At 40.4% G+C, this 18,952-nt stretch overlaps 1 protein-coding gene across 1 annotated transcript; it reads left to right on the top strand.

The window, feature by feature from the left end:
- Positions 1-275: 275 nt before the first annotated feature.
- On the top strand, positions 276-5,431 carry LOC134227427 (centrosomal and chromosomal factor-like). The gene has a single exon (XM_062708919.1). It carries the CDS (start codon positions 1,444-1,446, stop codon positions 3,217-3,219), a length of 1,776 nt encoding a protein of 591 aa, XP_062564903.1. The 5' UTR covers positions 276-1,443; the 3' UTR covers positions 3,220-5,431.
- Positions 5,432-18,952: the final 13,521 nt, after the last annotated feature.

Below are 18,952 nucleotides of genomic sequence, written 5' to 3' on the forward strand. Positions count from 1 at the left end.
ATTGTGAGGTAGAATGTTTCATGTACCACTAAGTAAGAAATTTAAGGAGGTACTGTAGTGCCGGAGGAAAATTATATTAGAAATTTCAATTGTCGCCTTTTAGATACATACCCATGCTTGATATCACTGGAACCGAGCAGTATAAAATAAATATGTGAATACTGTGTGAAGAATAATCGAAAAATTGAGAGAGCGCAGTCGTACCCGAGAGAGGAAAAACAATGAAGTGCGCATTCGTGCCCGCTGGAGCCTAGCATAGCTGGCCGTGTGCTGCCTGCAGTCGATTCGCTTTAGTCGAGGCGCAACGCCCGAAGAAGATACACCATTCGAGAAAATAGAACCCACTACGAGCAGTGGACCGGGCTCAGACAAGAAGAACAAAAACATACATAACAAGCTAAAGCAACAAAAACAACAATAAGAGAAGATCGGTTGAAACGTGCGTGACAAGGACCGAGCGAACATTAGTGAGTGAGAACGAGAGAGAGCGAGTACGAGAGCATTCGCGTACGTTGTCGGTCGGGGTAACGAAGAAACAGGACAGTAACAGTAAGATTTCAGCAATTCAGTGTGTCAGCTATTCGAGCCGTACAGCAAGAAGGAAAAGCGTGAACCAAGGAGAACGTCACCGCCGACGTCCTCATCGTTGTCGTTCTAAGTGGAAAGAATCAAACCAGCCGCCGCGGAAGACGAGTGCGATTTACCGTCGAGTACGGCCAACTGAGTGTGTGTGTTCAAGGGGAAAGAGAAAATCGATATTATGTGAATGCTGTCAAAATCAGGTCACTGTGGATTTAAAGCAAGAGTGTGTGCCTGATTAGTGGCTTTAATGCAAAGGCAGGCAGTGGAAGATTGCGTTTGATTTCACACGAAGAATAAGTGGAAGAAGTGTGATAGCGAAGCAAAAAAAAAGGAACTTTGTTTCCTGAAGTGAAGACTGAGCTGAACGGAACGGTTGGAGTCGAGAGAAGGAGAGATTGCGAGGAAGCAGTTGATCGAATCTCACACTTCTGACGGCGAGGAGCATCGTTCTCAAATTCATCAGCACCATTTAATTTCACCAAGACTGAGTTGTATCAGCCAATTCAAGTCCGCAGCAGACTGCCGTCGGAAGATCGAGGCTGAAGCGAAAACAACAGCAGCAGCAGTTGGAATTTTCTTTGTGGATTAATGTTCCTGAAAAAAAGTTTATGAAATCTATTTGTTAGAGAGTGAATTAAATTAAAGCATATCGATTCGAGTGTGGTGCCAAATGGTTGAAGAGCAGTGAAAAAAAGCGCAGGCACTAATCAGATAGAAGAAAAACCAAATTCAAATGAATAGTGGTAAAAGTGTGCAGTAAGTGTCGTTTACCCGTGGCAAGTGGTTTCGCTGCCACGTCGGGGTTCAACGTTGGAGTGGAGGAAATTCCGCAGCAGCAGCATCATCAACACTGGCAACAGAATGGCGATGGCAGCGTGCTATCCAAACTACGACTTGTCCTCGTCGGCCGGGATTGGACATCAGCAGCAGCAACAGCCATCGTTGCATCATTTGTCGTTACCATCGCGGTTGACGGGTGGTGCACCAACGATGGCCCAGAAAGACTACAGCATACCACTTCACGTGGACTGTAGCGTAGAATACGAGTTACCAAACCAGGCAAAGCCGCCGGTGGGTGCCCGAGTGGAACCGTTGCTGATGATTCATCCGTGCTATTTCCGCAAGATGGAGAGCCAGCGGAGGAGTCCTTTCATTAACAATATGCCAAATTCAACCCGTAGTTCTAATTCAATTGTTGCCAACGTTGTTGATTCATCTTCAATGAGCCGACGGAGCTCCAAGTCCAGTTCCCAGCAGCAGGCTCAACAGCAACAACAGCAGCAGCAGCAGCAACATGCTGTTGTTACGAGCCATCAGAGTACTATGCAACGTCATCAAAATCTGCAACAACAGATTGACGAGTACGTTCAAAGGCAGATGGCTCAGCGGTCCCAACAGGCACACTACCCTGTTGGGACGAGTAGCCAGCAGCAACAACAACAACAACAGTCACAACATGTTCAATCTCAGCAGCATCGCCATCATTCTCATCAACCGCAGCCTCAACAGCAGCAACAGCAACTTCATCAACAGCAGTCACATCTGTCCAGTCAACAGCAATCCACCAATCAATACAGCTTGCAGAGTCAACAACAGCAACAACAGCAACTAGTAAATACCTCAGACTGGAGCTGCTACATGGCCCCCGATGGGGTTGTCCGAGGCTACAGAAAACCCAACCTAGCTAACCAAACTGCCTACAGTAACAGTAATAGTAGCAGTAGTAGCATCGTTAGCAACAGCAGCAAGTCAAAAGTCATCAAGCGTAGTAATACGGGTATGCCGCCGCAACTGGCAGCCGCCGGGTCCGGGGGCCATCAGCAGCATCAGCAGCAGCACCAACAGAATCTTATAGCTGCCACCTGTGCCGCATTCAGCAGCGGCGGCAGCAGTTTGGAGGGTGGCCTACCATCCGGTCCCCGGTGGGACATCGAAAAGACTTCAATGGCCGCTGTGCCTCGCGATTTCCAGGCTGGTCCGGAATCGTTACCGATCAAAGCGAATGCTAGTCTACTGGCCGCTGCTGCCATCAGTTCCCAAACAGCCCCCATGAGCAGTAACAATAATAACAACAATAGCTATCAACCGTCGGCAACGATGTACCGAAACCCGTCGGTAGTTGGCAAACGAGATGCTATGCTTTCCGGAGGCTGTGCTGTATATAGTAATAATAGCAACAATAACAATAACCTTAGGAACAATAACAACGGTACGGAACTGGGCGGAAGTGGCAGTGGCAGCGGAAGTCTGTGGGACTCAACGGCTGCCCTGCTGGAGAAGAGTCCGATGGCCACGATACCGCGGGATTATCAAGCTGGGCCGGAACATATGGCGTGCAGCAAGATGTCCGCCGTGGCCAACGGAATGCTCGGCGCCACCGCTTCCGGTCACTCGCTGATGCGTTCCGGCGCAACAGGAAACACATCGGCCAGCAGTTACCATCATAACCACCATCATCACCAGTCATCGTCGTCGGCGGAGAAGGCCGCCCTGTTTGCGGGCAAGTACCGTCAACATCAGCGGGCTTCCCATCGGCTGCATCCGTACATGATGACCAGCTCGATGGGCGGCTCCTTTCCGCCGTTGATGGGTCCAGCATTCCCGCAGATGCAGCAAGTGTCGTGCTATAATGTGTGATTCTAAGAAAACGCAGAAGAAGATTGGGCAAAGAGAGTTGCCGTCGCCGACGAAGCAGAAGATGAAATAATTTAATGAATGGTTAATCATCGCTATAATCTCTTTGTTTGTGTCTTAGGATGACGAAGAAAATGAATGCAAAAGTATGGCAAGAAAAAAAATTATAATCGAGCAACTTTTTTCGTTGCATTTAAATGTGATAGTAGTTTTACTCCAAGCAACTTCGAAAGATAGTAAAGAAAATAATAATTACAAAATAGGATACAAGTTAAGGGAAATCAAGAAAATATCGCTATATATTAAAATATGTGTTCCAAAGAAAGTCAAGCGAAACGTAGTGAATACAACAGCAAAAATAGAAGAAAGTTTGTGAAGCCGTCGGAACGAAGCCGCGGAAGCGATGCTACATTGAGCGAAAATTCCTAGTGAAGATGATGGGATGTTTATGTAGAGGGTGCACGCTGTGTAGATCGAAGTTGAAGTGAAGATTGTGATAATTGTTCGAAAAAAAAAGTTGACCGAAGAAAAAATCCGAGAAGACATCATTTTGGATTACCCTCAGCAGCTGCCAATCTATCATCGTCAGCTTCATCCATAGGAAACTGTCACTGCATAAGAATGTCGCCTACGTATCATCAATATTAATCGGTTCTCCGTCGTGGTGGCTGTCGCTTTATTGTCTGACGAACGGAATCCATCGGGAGGACGATGCTGGCGACGGCTACCACCACCGCCGCTACTAGCTCCTATTTGAACATCTTTCGATGAGACTTGGAGGCCAGAATTAAATTGAACTTAGGAATGATAGTAGCAACCGCGAGCTTTGTTCTTCACGCTCCAACACTCATCTCCTCGCTAACAAAAAATGTACACCTACACTCACTCATACATAATGACAAACAACCACATGCAGAATTACATTGTAAAACCCTCTTCCTATTCGAGAAATGAAAAAAAAATTATAAAACAAATATCGAGGGATTAGAACTGATTACCGCCTATAGAAAGATAAAAAAGAGAGATAGAGACGATACACAATACAGACCAGAACGCAAGCTCTAGAATGTAAATGAAGAACAGAACCTTCTCCCGTATCCCTACCCCCGTGTCATCGCTACCGAATACAGCCGGAACAAAAGTCTCTTTTGAAGCTTACCCTCGTATTCTATTGTTATGTTTTTCTTTTCTTTTTTAGTGTCATCTTTTTTAAGTTTTTTCGTATTTGCATAGATTTGTATATTGCCTTTGTTCTTAGTGTATTTTATGTTTCCTAAAGAAAATCTTTTATCTAAATATAAATTGTATCTCAGTGAACGTTATCCGTACACACATTCATAAAACCGCATCGCCTTTGTTTTTATTTTAATCTGGGTAACTCCGTGGTACTTTCACTCGATTCTCCATTGTTTTCGCACTTTGTAATAGAAGACGCAACAAAAAAAAAACACATTTCATACTCTCAATAAACTGAATCGCTTTGGAAGTCGAAACAAAAGTTACACACTCACAAATCTCACATAGTCAAACAAAAAGTAAACTACACACCTTCTCGTTGGAATAAAACCAAAATCAAATAATCAAGCTGAACAAACAGAAAGCATTGTATTACACACAAAATTATATCCAAAGTAACCAGAAAAAAGTAACTATTCAGTAATAGAAGAAAAGTTAAAATTTAAATGAAAAAGTAAAAACATTAGTGAGAAAGGGAGACACGAAGAAGCTGCGGAGAGAAAAAGAAAAAGTTACGAAAAGGGAAGAGCGTGGGGGGAGCGAGCATAAGATACTGAGGATAGTGACCGGACAGGAGAGCAGAGTAAATAGACGAGAACACTAAGCGGAACGGCGCTAGCGTAGTCAGCAGATCAGAGAAGAAGAAATCTTATGCGAAACCTTGAATCGGCCCAGTCCGAGTAATCTTTGTTTGTACATATTCTTTGGGTGAGAAACTGACGGACCGGACGGGACGCGACGGACCGACTGATTGACAGCCAGACTGACGACCCGACGTATACAGTTAGTAGAACCGCGCCCAAGTAAGCGGGACACAAAGCCCTTGCATGTATGCATGATGAAACCAATTGTATAAATTATGATAATTTAATTATTTAAAACAAAAACGGTGAAAACAAATGGAAAAATGCAAAAAACCAACAAAAACAGATCAAATGGAAAATAATAATCGCTCTTATGCAAAAAGTTGAAAACAAAATCTTCTTTTGATCGTTTTATTACGCTTGAATTCGAAACAATCTCTCTTTTGCCAAGATAATGATGATGATGATATGGGTTCCTTCCGGTTCGGGAATTCTGATGAATCGAAGATAGGTAGGTATGATGTTGGTCTGCTCCATCTGCGACGGCGGTGGTTTTGTTGTTCTTGTTGTTGGTCTGGTTTTCGGTCTGACGTTTGTGGGGCAATGGTACTGACGATAGTGCGCGAGGGCGCATGCGGCGAAATACAGACGGTTTACAGCTGTGTGAGAATGGAGATTTTTTTTTCTCGGTTGGGTGGAAACGGGATGATAGGAATATAACTTGATGGGAACGTCGTCGGTCGTCGCTGCAGATCGATTTTTTCCAGAGGATCAACTGTCTTTGGTGGGATGAAATTTACGACGTTACATCCGTTTCGACAGCTGTGGCTGGTTTGATTATATTTTTGGTAGATGGTTGTCTAAGGCCTGTTGTGCTGAAACTTGCTTAAAATATCCTCTGGCCAAATTTTAAAGGGATTCACCTTAAATTGCGCCATAGTCTGGCAAAGTGACACATCCGCCATTTTAGGCTTTTTTCATATCAACGATTAGTTTTCTACAAGCTCTTGTGAAGAAGGGACCATGCTTAAGATAGCTGTATTTTATCTCTTGTCTGGATTATGATTTGTTCGACTGCCCTGAGCATAAGCTTAACGTCGTTTTAGCCACCTGATACGGTAATGTTAAATTTAGTTAGAAACATCGCCGTAAAAAAAACTGTGGAAGTGTTAAATCAACACTGAGGTGGCAATGTATCAGTAGCGATGTAATGCCAACAAAGAAGAAAAAAAATACAAAAATGACAAAAAAAATAGAAAAACGGTTGCTGGTATTTAACCCAACCGGCGGTTGTTAGATTTTCCAACAATTCTGTATAAGAATCTACCAAAATCTGTATAAAATCTGGGCATATGCGAAATTGCTAGATACATATATTGTATAAGAATCTAACAATTTTGTAAGCTTTTCTTACATTTTTTGTATGAGAATTTAACAATTTCGCATATGCCCAGTTCTTATACAGATTTTGGTAGATTCTTATACAGAATTGTTGGAAAATCTAACAACCGCCGCTTGGGTGTGTAAACGCATTTGTCACATGGTCACAATTATGACAAAATATATTTCTACCAATTAGGGAACGAAACTGCCGTAGGCTCTATGGATGCATATCTTGTAAGATCTGAAACTGAAAAGATTAAGCTTCAAGTGTTTACTTGCGAACATGTGTTGTATTTTTTCTATTGCATGCAGACCTGCAGTCGTGGTAGGCCGCGATTAGTCGATGACTAACAAGCTGTTACAGGATGATTTTAATTTTTAAAGCCCAATATTCTTACAAAAACAGTTTTCCGACTGTTTCGCTTCGAGAGAAGAAAAGGAAAGTAATATACTCCCTGGACTTAGACGAGAACTTTATTCACTATGAACGCCTTTGAGAAACCATATTCTATTCAAATTGATACTGGGATTTAGGCTCAATTCACTATGATCGCCTTAGAGCAGCAATTATGTGCAGAAACTGATACTGCGCCGGTTATCATGGGGACTCAGTCGAGTATTAAATCCACTATGAGCACCTCTGAGGAATCATCTTGAACCCAGATTGATATTGCGTCTACCCTCGTGGGACTGAGACAAGCGCTCAGTCCAATATTATCGCCTTAGTTCAGCCATATGAGCATGAGCATGCTCATGATTGACCGCCCACGGTTGCTACTCCGTTATTGCCAGGTCAGCAGTAATTACACAGAGAACCAACAGATGAATTTTGGGAATAACATCATCTTCAATGTGTAAGAACTGGTGACCCAAAAGTATGACAAATAAAGAAAACTAAGTAAAGAATTGGAACTTGCTCACCACTTCAGTTCGTCCGCTTTCAATAGCTCCAGATTTGAACAGGATGCATCAAGAATATCCACAATTTTCATGCATTTATTGCTTCAGATCAGCCATATGAAATGACAACAATAATAAGAAGGAGCCAAATTCATCCGCATTTGGAATATAAAACTATTGATAGCTCATTCTTATAATACAAACGTGAAATTAAAGCATTCACTGTTGCAATGCACAACGTCGCGACTGAATTGTAAAAAGAGGCAGCGTTTTTGTTTCCTTGGTGTATTTAACATTTCATATCCATGGAAACCTTATTAGATACATGAAAACGTCAGACATTAAAACTAAATAATTTTGAAACACCTCAGTCAAATATTTTGAAGCTAATCTCTCTTACTCGGGTATGAGCATCTCATAGCAATCATATTAGAAATGGCATGGTTACAGTATACTGCACAGGTTGGACACTATTGATGATACTCATGTTTTTCTTTTGAATGAGCATCTCATAGCAATCATATTGCTCTCAAATTGATACTGCGTCTACCATCACTGGACTCAGAAGAGTGCTCAATTCAATATGAGTCTAGTCTAGTCTACACTTACACAGCCATCACTTGGAAGAATCCTGCAAAGTGATAGATTCGACTACATCTATCACTTTTCTTATCAATATTTATGCTTGAAGTACATTAGAAATGGGGTCCCTCCTTAGCCGTGCGGTAAGACGCGCGGCTACAAAGCAAAACCATGCTGAGGGTGGCTGGGTTCGATTCCCGGTGCCGGTCTAGGCAATTTTCGGATTGGAAATTGACTCGACTTCCCTGGGCATAAAAGTATCATCGTGTTAGCCTCATGATATACGAATGCAAAAATGGTAACCTGGCTTAGAAACCTCGCAGTTAATAACTGTGGAAGTGCTTAATGAACACTAAGCTGCGAGGCGGCTCTGTCCCAGTGTGGGGATGTAATGCCAATAAGAAGAAGAAGACATTAGAAATGTAACTCAAACATAAAAGCGGCCAGGCCTACAGTGCAGCGTTGTTAATTTTTAGTGAATATCAGCACTTAACTTGATTTCACATTTATGTCATAGAACGGGGACATCTCGTACCAACCGCTCCGTTTATAGTATTAGGTTATGTTTGACGATTCGTTGGGAGTGACTTAGCTAAGAAGATTAATGTACACTCCATAAGTCCTCCATATCCTGGGATGGGACACAGTTTTTAGTCTAGTGCCCTGGCCTATCCAGCTTTCCACGTTCGCCATAATGGCGGCTGCCATAAATAAATTTGACAGTAACTGCTTCCGACGCCGCTAAATTATTTTCGACGCTTCCACCGGTGGTCGTTTCATAGCAACTATTTTTACACTGTTTATTTATTTTTACGTTAGCAGGCACAACATGGAAAAACTGGAGGATTTTCAATTCTCGTAACAAGCTTACAACAATTATAAACAAATTATTCGTTTGACGAATATATATATTCATCTTTTTTTTGTATTTTAGGTGGAAGAAGAGCAAATTGGCATTCAAGTGCTACATTCATACAAAGTACCAGTTCTGTTTTAGTTTGCAACATAACTAATTTTAGTTTAGTTTTAGCACTCGGATCCAAGTTTTTCCTAGGAGGTCTGATAAAAGGAACGTGACTTAATGTTCTGGCTTCTACGTGACGAATATCCTGGCGATCTGTTCTCCATTCAACTGCACTGCACTTAGTTGATGAGTGAAAACGAATCCGAAGTATTTTATTAAATACCTAATTCATGCTCGCAAAAGCCAGAATGTGCAGTTGAGTGCACTTGACCGTGTTAAAGAAATTCATACTTCTCGGTAGAACTGATGCTAGATGTTAACTGTTCAGTCTGTGCGGTCGACCTCTGGTCCAAGACGATGATCTTGTCTTTATAATATCAACCTTTTATCATAACGCAAAATAAAACTAGTACGAGCAGAATGCTTAGCACCATATATTTAATTCCTACCTATGATCGAAGTTAAGGATTAGAATACCAGTCTTGGGCTGTGGATATGTATCTTCTATATACATAAAAATGATTTTCTGTCTGTCTGACCCTTATAGACTGGGAAACTACTGAGCCGATCGGCGTGAAAATTTGTATGAAGAGGTGTTTTGGGCCGGGAGAAGTTCTTAAGATGGTGCGAGACCCCGCCACCCTTTGGAAAGAAGGCGTCACATACAAATGAAACACAAATTTCTTCATAACTCTAGAACTAATCAAACAAATGGAACCAAATCTGGCAAGTGGAGTGACGCGATTGAATTACGTTACCCTTACCTTTTGGCATAACAGAATAATTGTTTTTTATCACTGAACGACGTAATCATTTGCTTATCTGATCAGTTCATTGGCTTTATACGCCGTTAAGTGAATGCATCTAATATAACGGAATGCTATAGGGCACTGCACGGGAACATCTCTTTCTCTTTCGTTCTTCATAAATTTTGACGTTTACTGGCCTTGTTGTTTTCTAATTTCTATGCAGCGAGAAAGAGACAAAGCAGTCCGTGCAGTGCCCTATTGATCGATGCAGACATGGAGACACTGCGTTTCCGTGTTAAGTGCAAGCGATTTTATCCTTGAGCATACTCCATATTTTACTCCATCCTTTACTTGCATCGAGGATAGAATGTCACAAAATTAGTTTCGTAGAGTCCAGAGCATTAAGTCGGGTGCATATGTCCACGTATCTTCAATAAAATCCCCTCGGAAGAACTTGGATCCGTGTTCTAAAGCTAAGCTTAATCTGGTGGCGTTGCAAGCTCAATAAAAAGAATGTTGCGTTGAATAAATTTTGCATTTGAATGCCAAGTCCTTCTTCCACCTAAAATATAAAAAGATAAATATATATTCGTCATATCAATACATTGTTTTTCTAATTGTTGGAAGTTTGTTACGTGAATTGAATATACACCATTTTTTCATGCTATTCCATGCTATGTTCACGTAACAATAAACAATGTAAAAATAGTTGCTATGATACGACCACCGTCGGAAGCGTCGAAAGTAGTTCAGCGTCGGAAGCAGTTACTGTCAGATTATTTATGGCAGCCGCCATTATGGCGAAAGTGGAAAGCTGGATACAGGCCTAGGTTTAATCGCCATTACTCGCTCTCTGGCACGAGAGAAAAGAAGCATACCAACAAAGAGGCTACAATAGCCCTAAGAACATATATTGAATTGAATATAATGTCTGCATTTCACTAATATCAGTTGGGAAATAGCGAGTTAAGTACATATAAATGTGAAACAAGCAAAAATGAAATAAATTGGAAAGAGCTCACCGAAGTCCCGTTAGACTCATCGCTGGATGGTGGTTGGTGGCGTAATTTAAATGCCACCCTGTTCCTCCCCCTCACGATCCTTTTTCTTCTGAGCAGCGCCGGTCACGCATTTCACCAATTCCTCGCAGACCACAAAGTTTTACAGCGATGTGGTGATAACACCCAAGTTGATTCCGCGTCCCTCGTCCTACTCTTTGGACATCTTGCCGCACTCCAGCAAACAGTAGTCTTTTAACCCGGGGGGAACTTCAGCTATCACAGCAAAAAAATTTGACTTTTACTGGTAATGTAATCAATAAAACTAATATAAATGCAGATCATGTAATCGTTTTCTCAATGTAAGTATGCGTTGAAAATCATGCACATAAACAGAGCATGAATTAAACCGTATAAATACATCACCTTACAATGATTACTACACTTTATTGAAAACAATACTTTATTCACCCTGAAAATTCATTTATAAACAATTAAGTTTACATGATATTATGTGAACCGAAACTATAGATGGCCACGCTTGTGACGATCTCGGTAGAATGTAAACAAAACAAACAATTCCATCAAGGCAGCTGCAAATGCAGCGGGAAACCTTCGATTTCGACCACCGTTATACTAAAGTGAAGATTTTCCATTACGACTACAAAGCAGCATCCATGATGCTGCATTTCATCGGTGTACTTCATCAGGCGTTTACTTAAATCGATGGAAAAACTTCAAATTCTTGCACTTCATCCAGTCAGATATTCCCCCTTGACGAGGCGCATGCGCCTACTCAGAGCATGTAAATTTACATTACCTAATCAGAACCCGATCACGACGGGTTCGATACTGTATGTTTGAATCGCCATAACTCAAAACCTGTTACTGCTTAGACAACGTCGGTTTCAAGAAGTGAAGACGGTAGAGTGGTATCAGAACGGGCTATCACTCTGCGGGCCTGAGTTCGATTCTCATGTAAACCGATTTTTTTATTTATATGGCATAAAATAGAACATGTAAATTTAAAACAACAGATGATAAGTGATGTAAAGATAAAATGAAATGTATATTTCTATCGTTTATCATGCTCCAATTATGTGCATGATATTTGATGTAAATGTACATGATTCGTTCGAACAGTGACAGCTCCAGCTCTTCATTTATAGGAACGGAAGTTTCACATTCCTCCATCAGATCTGAATTTAAATGAAAACTTTTTTTCTCTCTATTTTCTAGTATACTTCCATTTTATCAACAAAACTCAAATTTGACAGAGTGACAAATTTTCATGTCCGTCTTGTATCAGAGCACACTATGATCTCAGAAGAGCGCTCAATTCAATATAAGTGCTTAAAAGCAGCCAAGAATAGACTACCGTGCATTTTTTTAGAACTACCAAAACAAATGCTCACACGTCCAATTGTATAGAAATTAGCGAAATCACAATCCAGAACATCAGTCTAGCACCTTTTTCCACACATCAAAAAGCTCTTTCTTCCAGTAGAGATGTCACCCATATATGGAGGAACTGGGGGGAACATATTTTGGTGGGACAATATTTTTTGCATGTGATTCGAACATGGCGCAAAATTAGCAATAATCAGATTTATAATGCGTCCGCCCTCTCAATTCCATTACTCGCAACATACTTTGATACACGGATCGCTAGGTTGGCAGTTTTCTTGAAGTTTATTTCAATTAGGAGACGCTCTGATGACTCTCATTGCACCGACCGTGGACGTGAGCGGATTTCGAATCAAATGAGCTAAATCCGTACTGCTGTTTTTTTTTACTAAACATTAAAATAAAGCAGACCGATTGACTAGCCTACATATTTAACTAGTTCAATACGCACCTTGAGAAGGGACCCCCTTTGATTTCTATACCACTGTTCTTACTTAATTCATTACGATTTTGAATTTTAGCACAACATTTTTGCAACAATTATAGTCAACACGCAATCAAATGACTCCCGAAACTTTGCGTTTGTTGGGTGGTGATTGAAAAGATATTTTAGTTAGGGACACGGCAGGTATTTCCGTCCATCGTCAAAGGGGCTAAAACCATCGACAACAACGTCCATTTACTAGAACTCCACTATTGCAGAACGTATCTCCTGAGCTTACAATTTGATACGGATGAGTTTGTCAAAAAAATGTCTCTTTTATTGGTTTTCGAGACTATGACGAAAAGACGAAAAGCCCGCCTTAACCCTACTAGATAAAGATTGTCGCTTCGGTTCCCTTTGTTCTGCTGTCCGGAACATGTTGGGTACCAAGCTGTCAAATCGTATGGATTTTCCTTCTTTGACATTTAGGTCCCCTATCCTCGCCAGCAAAAGATGTTCCGGACAGCGACAATCTTTATCTGGTAACTACAATATCTTTTGGCGATTGTCTTCGACTTGTGCTGTTCAATTTTAAAGCCTACTCTCATTTCAATTGCTGAAAAGCTTACTGTCAAGTACCGTGGGGCATCGAAATCCGTACACTTGAGCAGGTCTGAAAACAAATGCAAATGAAGCATTTGTCGTTGATACAGGAGCACGAAGGCCTATTTTTTCAAAGTGTTGCGCATTTAGACATTAGGAATTACAAAAAATATGATACTATAATGAATTTAAGCAACGCCACTTGAACCGAAATCCGTTCAAAGTGGACCGATTTCGAATCAAAAGATCAAAATCCGTACAGCTACTTTTAAACTTGGAGGTTGTTAAAGTTGAGGAAACTATCATTGTAAATATTTGAATACGAACCTTGAGAAGCGATTCCTTTGATTTGTATTTCGCTTAACTTCTTCTTCTTCTTCTTCAATGGCTCTACATTCCAACTGGAACTTGGCCTGCTTTCAACTAAATTCTAAATTATTAAATATCTTGGCTGTGCATATGCACAGCACATGTTTCGAAAAGGACAAATTGATATGAAATTTGCAAAAAAGAATCCACGTGTCTTGGAAGGACTCGAAACCTCAACCCCCTACTCTCTAGATAGGCGTGATAACCCCTACACAACAAACCACTTCTTCTTCTTCTTCTTCGTTGGCATTACATCCCCCACTGGGACATTGCCGCCTCGCAGCTTAGTGTTCATTAAGCACTTCCACAGTTATTAACTGCGAGGTTTTTAAGCCAAGTTACCATTTCTGCATTCGTATATCATGAGGCTAACACAATGATACTTTTATGCCCAGGGAAGTCGAGACAATTTCCAATCCGAAAATTGTCTAGACCGGCACCGGGAATCGAACCCAGCCACCCTCAGCATGGTCTTGCTTTGTAGCCGCGCATCTTACCGCACGGCTAAGGAGGGCCCCAAGACCACTTAAAGATCCCATTTGCGGAAAAGCCGTCAGAATCAGAGTACCAACCTCCACCGCGGTTAGCTCTTTTTTGCAAATTGAATATCTTTCGGATGCTTGATTTGTCAAATCTTCACATGTGCTTTACTGTTGTATATCCACAGTCAAGCGAGTGAACATTGTTTATTAAACAAGAGGAATACACTCTATGCCCCCAACAACGGGCTGGGCGGATCAAATGCTTTAGCCAAGCAAGCCTTTGGCACAGCAGAGTGTGATTGATTCACACTCTATATAAATACAAATGTTTATGATAGAATTAGAGGCGAAAGTTCAGATTTGATAGTTCCGTTAGGAAACGGCAAGCATGAAGATTTTTTATAGAAGTGGATTTGAAAGCGTGCGGAAGGCAATTTATGTAACGATGTAAATCTCACGACCTTCCTTCTGCTAAACTTCCGTATGAAGACGAAGAGAAGACTATCAGTGTGGAAGCTGATATCTTTTTACTGGAGATTTTCAAATCGAAATCTAGCTTTCAAATCCACTCTTATAAACATATCCTCCCTTATCCTAACTCTAGTATCAAATCTGTACTACCTTTCTTTCTTCTTTCTTCAATGGCTCTACATTCCAACTAGAATTTGGTCAGCTTTCCAACTTAGTATTCTATTAGCATTTCCTCAGTTATTAATTGAAAACTTTTCTATGCCCGCCATTGCATGAGTATGTATCTTGTGTGGCAAGTACAATGGATACACTATGCCCAGGGTGTCGAGAATTTTTCCCACCCAAAAACATCCTAGACCGGACCGAGAATCGAACTCGCCATCTCCGGATTGGCAGTCCTACGCCTTTGTTCGCAAGGCTACTGGAGATCAAATCTGTACTATCGCTTCTTTTTTTTGTGTCTTTATTAGGGAAAGTTTCAGCCCAAGGCTGGCTCGTCTCCGTACTATCACTTCTAATTATATTGCCAACAACGCTATGTTTTTGTAAACAAACGTTGTAGTTTGTACATGGATTTGCATTTGATGACACTTTTCGAAGTTCATCTTTAGTAATTCAGTTTATAATCCATATAGCCATATGCTCCAAGAGACTAGGAGTCTTTCGAACTCTACATCACTCTACTCACTGTTTCTAGACTCAGAGGAACAATGAACACAGCTTGTTCCTTGCATGTGATCATGAGATCCATCTCACCAATCGGCCACAATATCTTGTTAGGTTGCCCACAAAATATTTAAATTGTTTTCAATTTTCATAAATGCAAATGTTTGTTGGGTTTTGTAATTTTACTTCCGCTTCAATTTCTGAATGCTTCACCAAACCATACTATGCAAAGATACAAACAAGTGGTGGAGTTAGATTGGATAATAACAACTCGTCTTATGACAAGATGGGCCCTCCGTAGTCTAGCGGTAAGACGCGCGGCTACAAAGCAAAACTAGGCAGAGGGTGTGTTTTGTCCTTTTTTGTATTACAGTCGCCTCTCCACATCTCGATATTGATGGGAGATGGGACCATCGAGATAGGGAGAGATCGAGGAATGGAAGAAAAACTGAAATGGGTACTAGATCCAAAAAAGCTCGTTGCTATGAAAAACGTCAACAAGACAAATGTCATTTCCTGTTGTTGATATATTTGTTATTGTTCGAAGATGGTCTAGTAGCTTGAAAATTTGAACATATCGACATAAGCAGAGTGGATCCAGAACAAAATATGATCAGATCACATCGAGATAGGGAGGTTATCGAGACGTGAAATGCCCAAATATATGTAGATTGAAGGGACCGAGGAAATCATCGACATAGGGAGAGATATCGAGATACAGGACATCGAGATGTAGAGAGTGGACTGTATTACATAGGACATTTAATTTTATTATGGAAGGAAATGCTGTTATAGCAACTTATGTTGAATTACCTTGGGGTGCAATTCGACAAATGTTTCTACCGTTGAATTCGCATTGAACTTCAAACCGTTAAAAGATTTGAAACAACATTATTAAATTCTTATTTCAATGTTCTAAAGCAATTTTAGATTTACGGTGGACGACTTACAGCTTGACCCCCTGATAGTCAACGGACCATTCTAGAGTCCTATAATTATAGTCACTGTAGACGATTCATACTCTTCAAAACCTTTTCAGTAAAAAACAAAAAAAAATCCACAATATAGCGCACGGTGAATAATAGAATGAATATGTTACCTGAATTAGCCATGATTGAATTAGTTAACTAGCGATTCAGACAACAGGCCAAATTTGGCAGCTTCCCAAAATGGTCAAATGTATGAATCAGTAAGCTCGATCAAATATGCGATTTTGCCTAACTCTCTAAATCAATTAACTGTCTTACCGAATTTAGTCAAGGTAGATTGCAAGATTTATCAACTGTCGTGTTGGTCGTGTGAGCGAATTAGCAGGAAGAATTTGTCAACTAGCCCAGTAGCCGACTTAGTGAACTGATGCAAATGATACCACTGACTGGTAAAACTGGTTATCTGACTGGTATCAGACAAATGAACGAAGTGGTTAAGCCTGATCGTTGAGACAAATCAATAGGGGGGATTGCAGGAGGAGTTTTCACAAAATCACGACTGTTTTAAATCGTTGTCAAAACCAAACAATCAAAAAAAAAAAATCGATGGCGATGAACACTCACAAGCGATCTTGCATTTAAACTATCAATTGATGAAAAGTCGCCATCGAGTAGGATTTGATTGAAAATCGAATATTGATTTGAAGCATCTGTCGTTACTTTTCTCACGTGAACAATATATCAACTGAAAATAGCAATCATTACAGTCCGAGAATGATTCTTTGTGCTGAATGGCCTCCGGATTTGCTACAATAAGTGATGCTCCCCCATAATAATGGCTCAGATATTTACAATTAGATGAGAATGGTGAAAAACGCACCCTTGGAGTAAAATGGCCCAAAATCACTTATATCCAGCTTTCCACGCTAGCCATAATGGCGACTGCTATAAATAAATCTGACAGTAACTGCTTCCGACGCTGAACTGTTTTCGACGCTGGTCGTAACTCAGAGCAACCATTTTCCATTATTTTATTTATCGTTATGAAAATGGAACAACTTGAAGCAAAATAATTATTGTTGTGTAACAAGCTTTTAATGTTTAAAACCTATTTTTTACCTACAAATATAATACGCAGCATTATGTTTTAGGTCGAAGTATTTTTTCCAGGAGTCAACAATTCCAGTACACACTTGGAGACCCATATATATACTCTTGATGTGAAGCTCTATTGCATGATAATTTCCAGCCAATAAATATTTAGATTGAAGACAAGAATTTCGCTTTCACGCCCAAATCCCGTGAATCCCGCTCCTTCAGAGGGACCCTCCAGCACGAGGGACCAAATCCCGTGACACGTTTTCCGAGCTGTGAACCAGCCTTCAATTCCAATGCTTTCTATAAATTATCTTAGTTCCTGTACTCCGAGGTGTAAGTTCTGCTTTAATGATTTTTACATATTTCATGCACAACTAATTAGCCTTCACTGGACCAAAGAGTAAAGATCAATGCTAGTTTGTTTTTCCGAAAATAAATATATTCAGAAGAAGCCTCGAGAATATATTTATTTAAAATCCGCAGTATTGTTATGAATGCTCAACCCAGGTAACAAAACCTGGCGCTAACTCGTTTATTGGGTTGCGTATTGAGCATGAAGTGAACCGGTGCCAGCGAAAGTGGTATATGCTACATTGAGTAAATTTTACAGGAGACGCATTTTTCCAAAAACTTCAATAATAAAAATCAAATCTGCAATTTTCTGCAAATCAACTGTACCAACGTGTTATGAATGATGTGCCTAAGGGTAGTAATGAGAAATATGCAAAGTTTCTTGACAAATTTTAAATTTGTTGGAACAAAATGCACATGTACCATTATTAATGGGAACAAAATGCAACAGAAACCGTAAGCCGTTGCCAGAAAAAGTGGTACATGTACATTTATAAAATTATTTTAAACGGCAGTAAACCATCGTGAAATTCAAAATAGGATTAAAATCTGTTGCGGAAACATCCATGTTATCAAATTTCCTTTTTAAAAATCTGATTTTAGCGGGTAGAACTGTACATGTACCACTTTTCCTGGCAACGAAATTGCCATTGTGATATATACCAGAAATTAAAAAGGGCGTAAATCCAGATTTTATTGTCAAAAATCACTTTTTCGCTATTCCCTTGCTAAATCTTTGCTAATAGAAGCCGTTGGTGTAAAAAACGCAAAATCAGCAAAAATGGTTTATGTACCACTTTCGCTGGCACCGGTTCAAGTGTCTGTGCTGGTTCAAACTCAATAGTATTTATTTTTCTAATTGGTTATGTCTCCTACGAAGCGTTTCCTCACTAACTTACATTCATTCTACTTTAGGACAATTATTAACATTCAAAAGTGGGAGCTCACGACTCAAAGCTCATATGTTCACTCACCATACAGAGCAGAACGTGCTCGACCTGCAGCGAGTAGCCGGCAGGTTCTCCACTTCGGCACGCTGCCGCTCAACAATACATTCAGACGATGATATTCGATTATAAGCCTCCGATTCCATTTGATAAGTTCCAGAAAGTGACACATTGTCAACCTCGTCCTCGCCTGCGGAACTAATCAACATAGGAAAAATAAACCTACACCGAAGATTTGGTTGTGATCCATCGTAAGAATAAACTTTAATTGGTCAGTGTTTTTCAATTAATATGTTTTAGCGAAAAAAAAAACTTTGAATTAGATACATAATTCTGAGCTTAGAGCTTTTTTTTTCATTTCGTTAGCAATTATACACTAAATATAAATGAAACACGTCAGGCTTTGTCACAAAGAATTACTTGGATATCCGATTTCAGAACCTTGGACTGAACACTGTTGTAACTGTATAAAATACCTCTCCTAGATTTTCAGTGGAACCAGCTAGTATTCGTCTCTAGTCGTCGGTTCAATTTTAGCGCCAACTTTGAGGAACCAGAACACACAGCTCGCCCAAGTTTAATTTAAATATCTC

This window comes from Armigeres subalbatus, chromosome 1 (assembly GCF_024139115.2).
Source record: "Armigeres subalbatus isolate Guangzhou_Male chromosome 1, GZ_Asu_2, whole genome shotgun sequence".
In the NCBI taxonomy this organism is placed as follows: domain Eukaryota; kingdom Metazoa; phylum Arthropoda; class Insecta; order Diptera; family Culicidae; genus Armigeres; species Armigeres subalbatus.

Excerpts from the sequence above, each read along its gene's own strand:
- LOC134227427 (XM_062708919.1), top strand. The coding sequence starts at position 1,444 with ATGGCGATGGCAGCGTGCTATCCAAACTACGACTTGTCCTCGTCGGCC.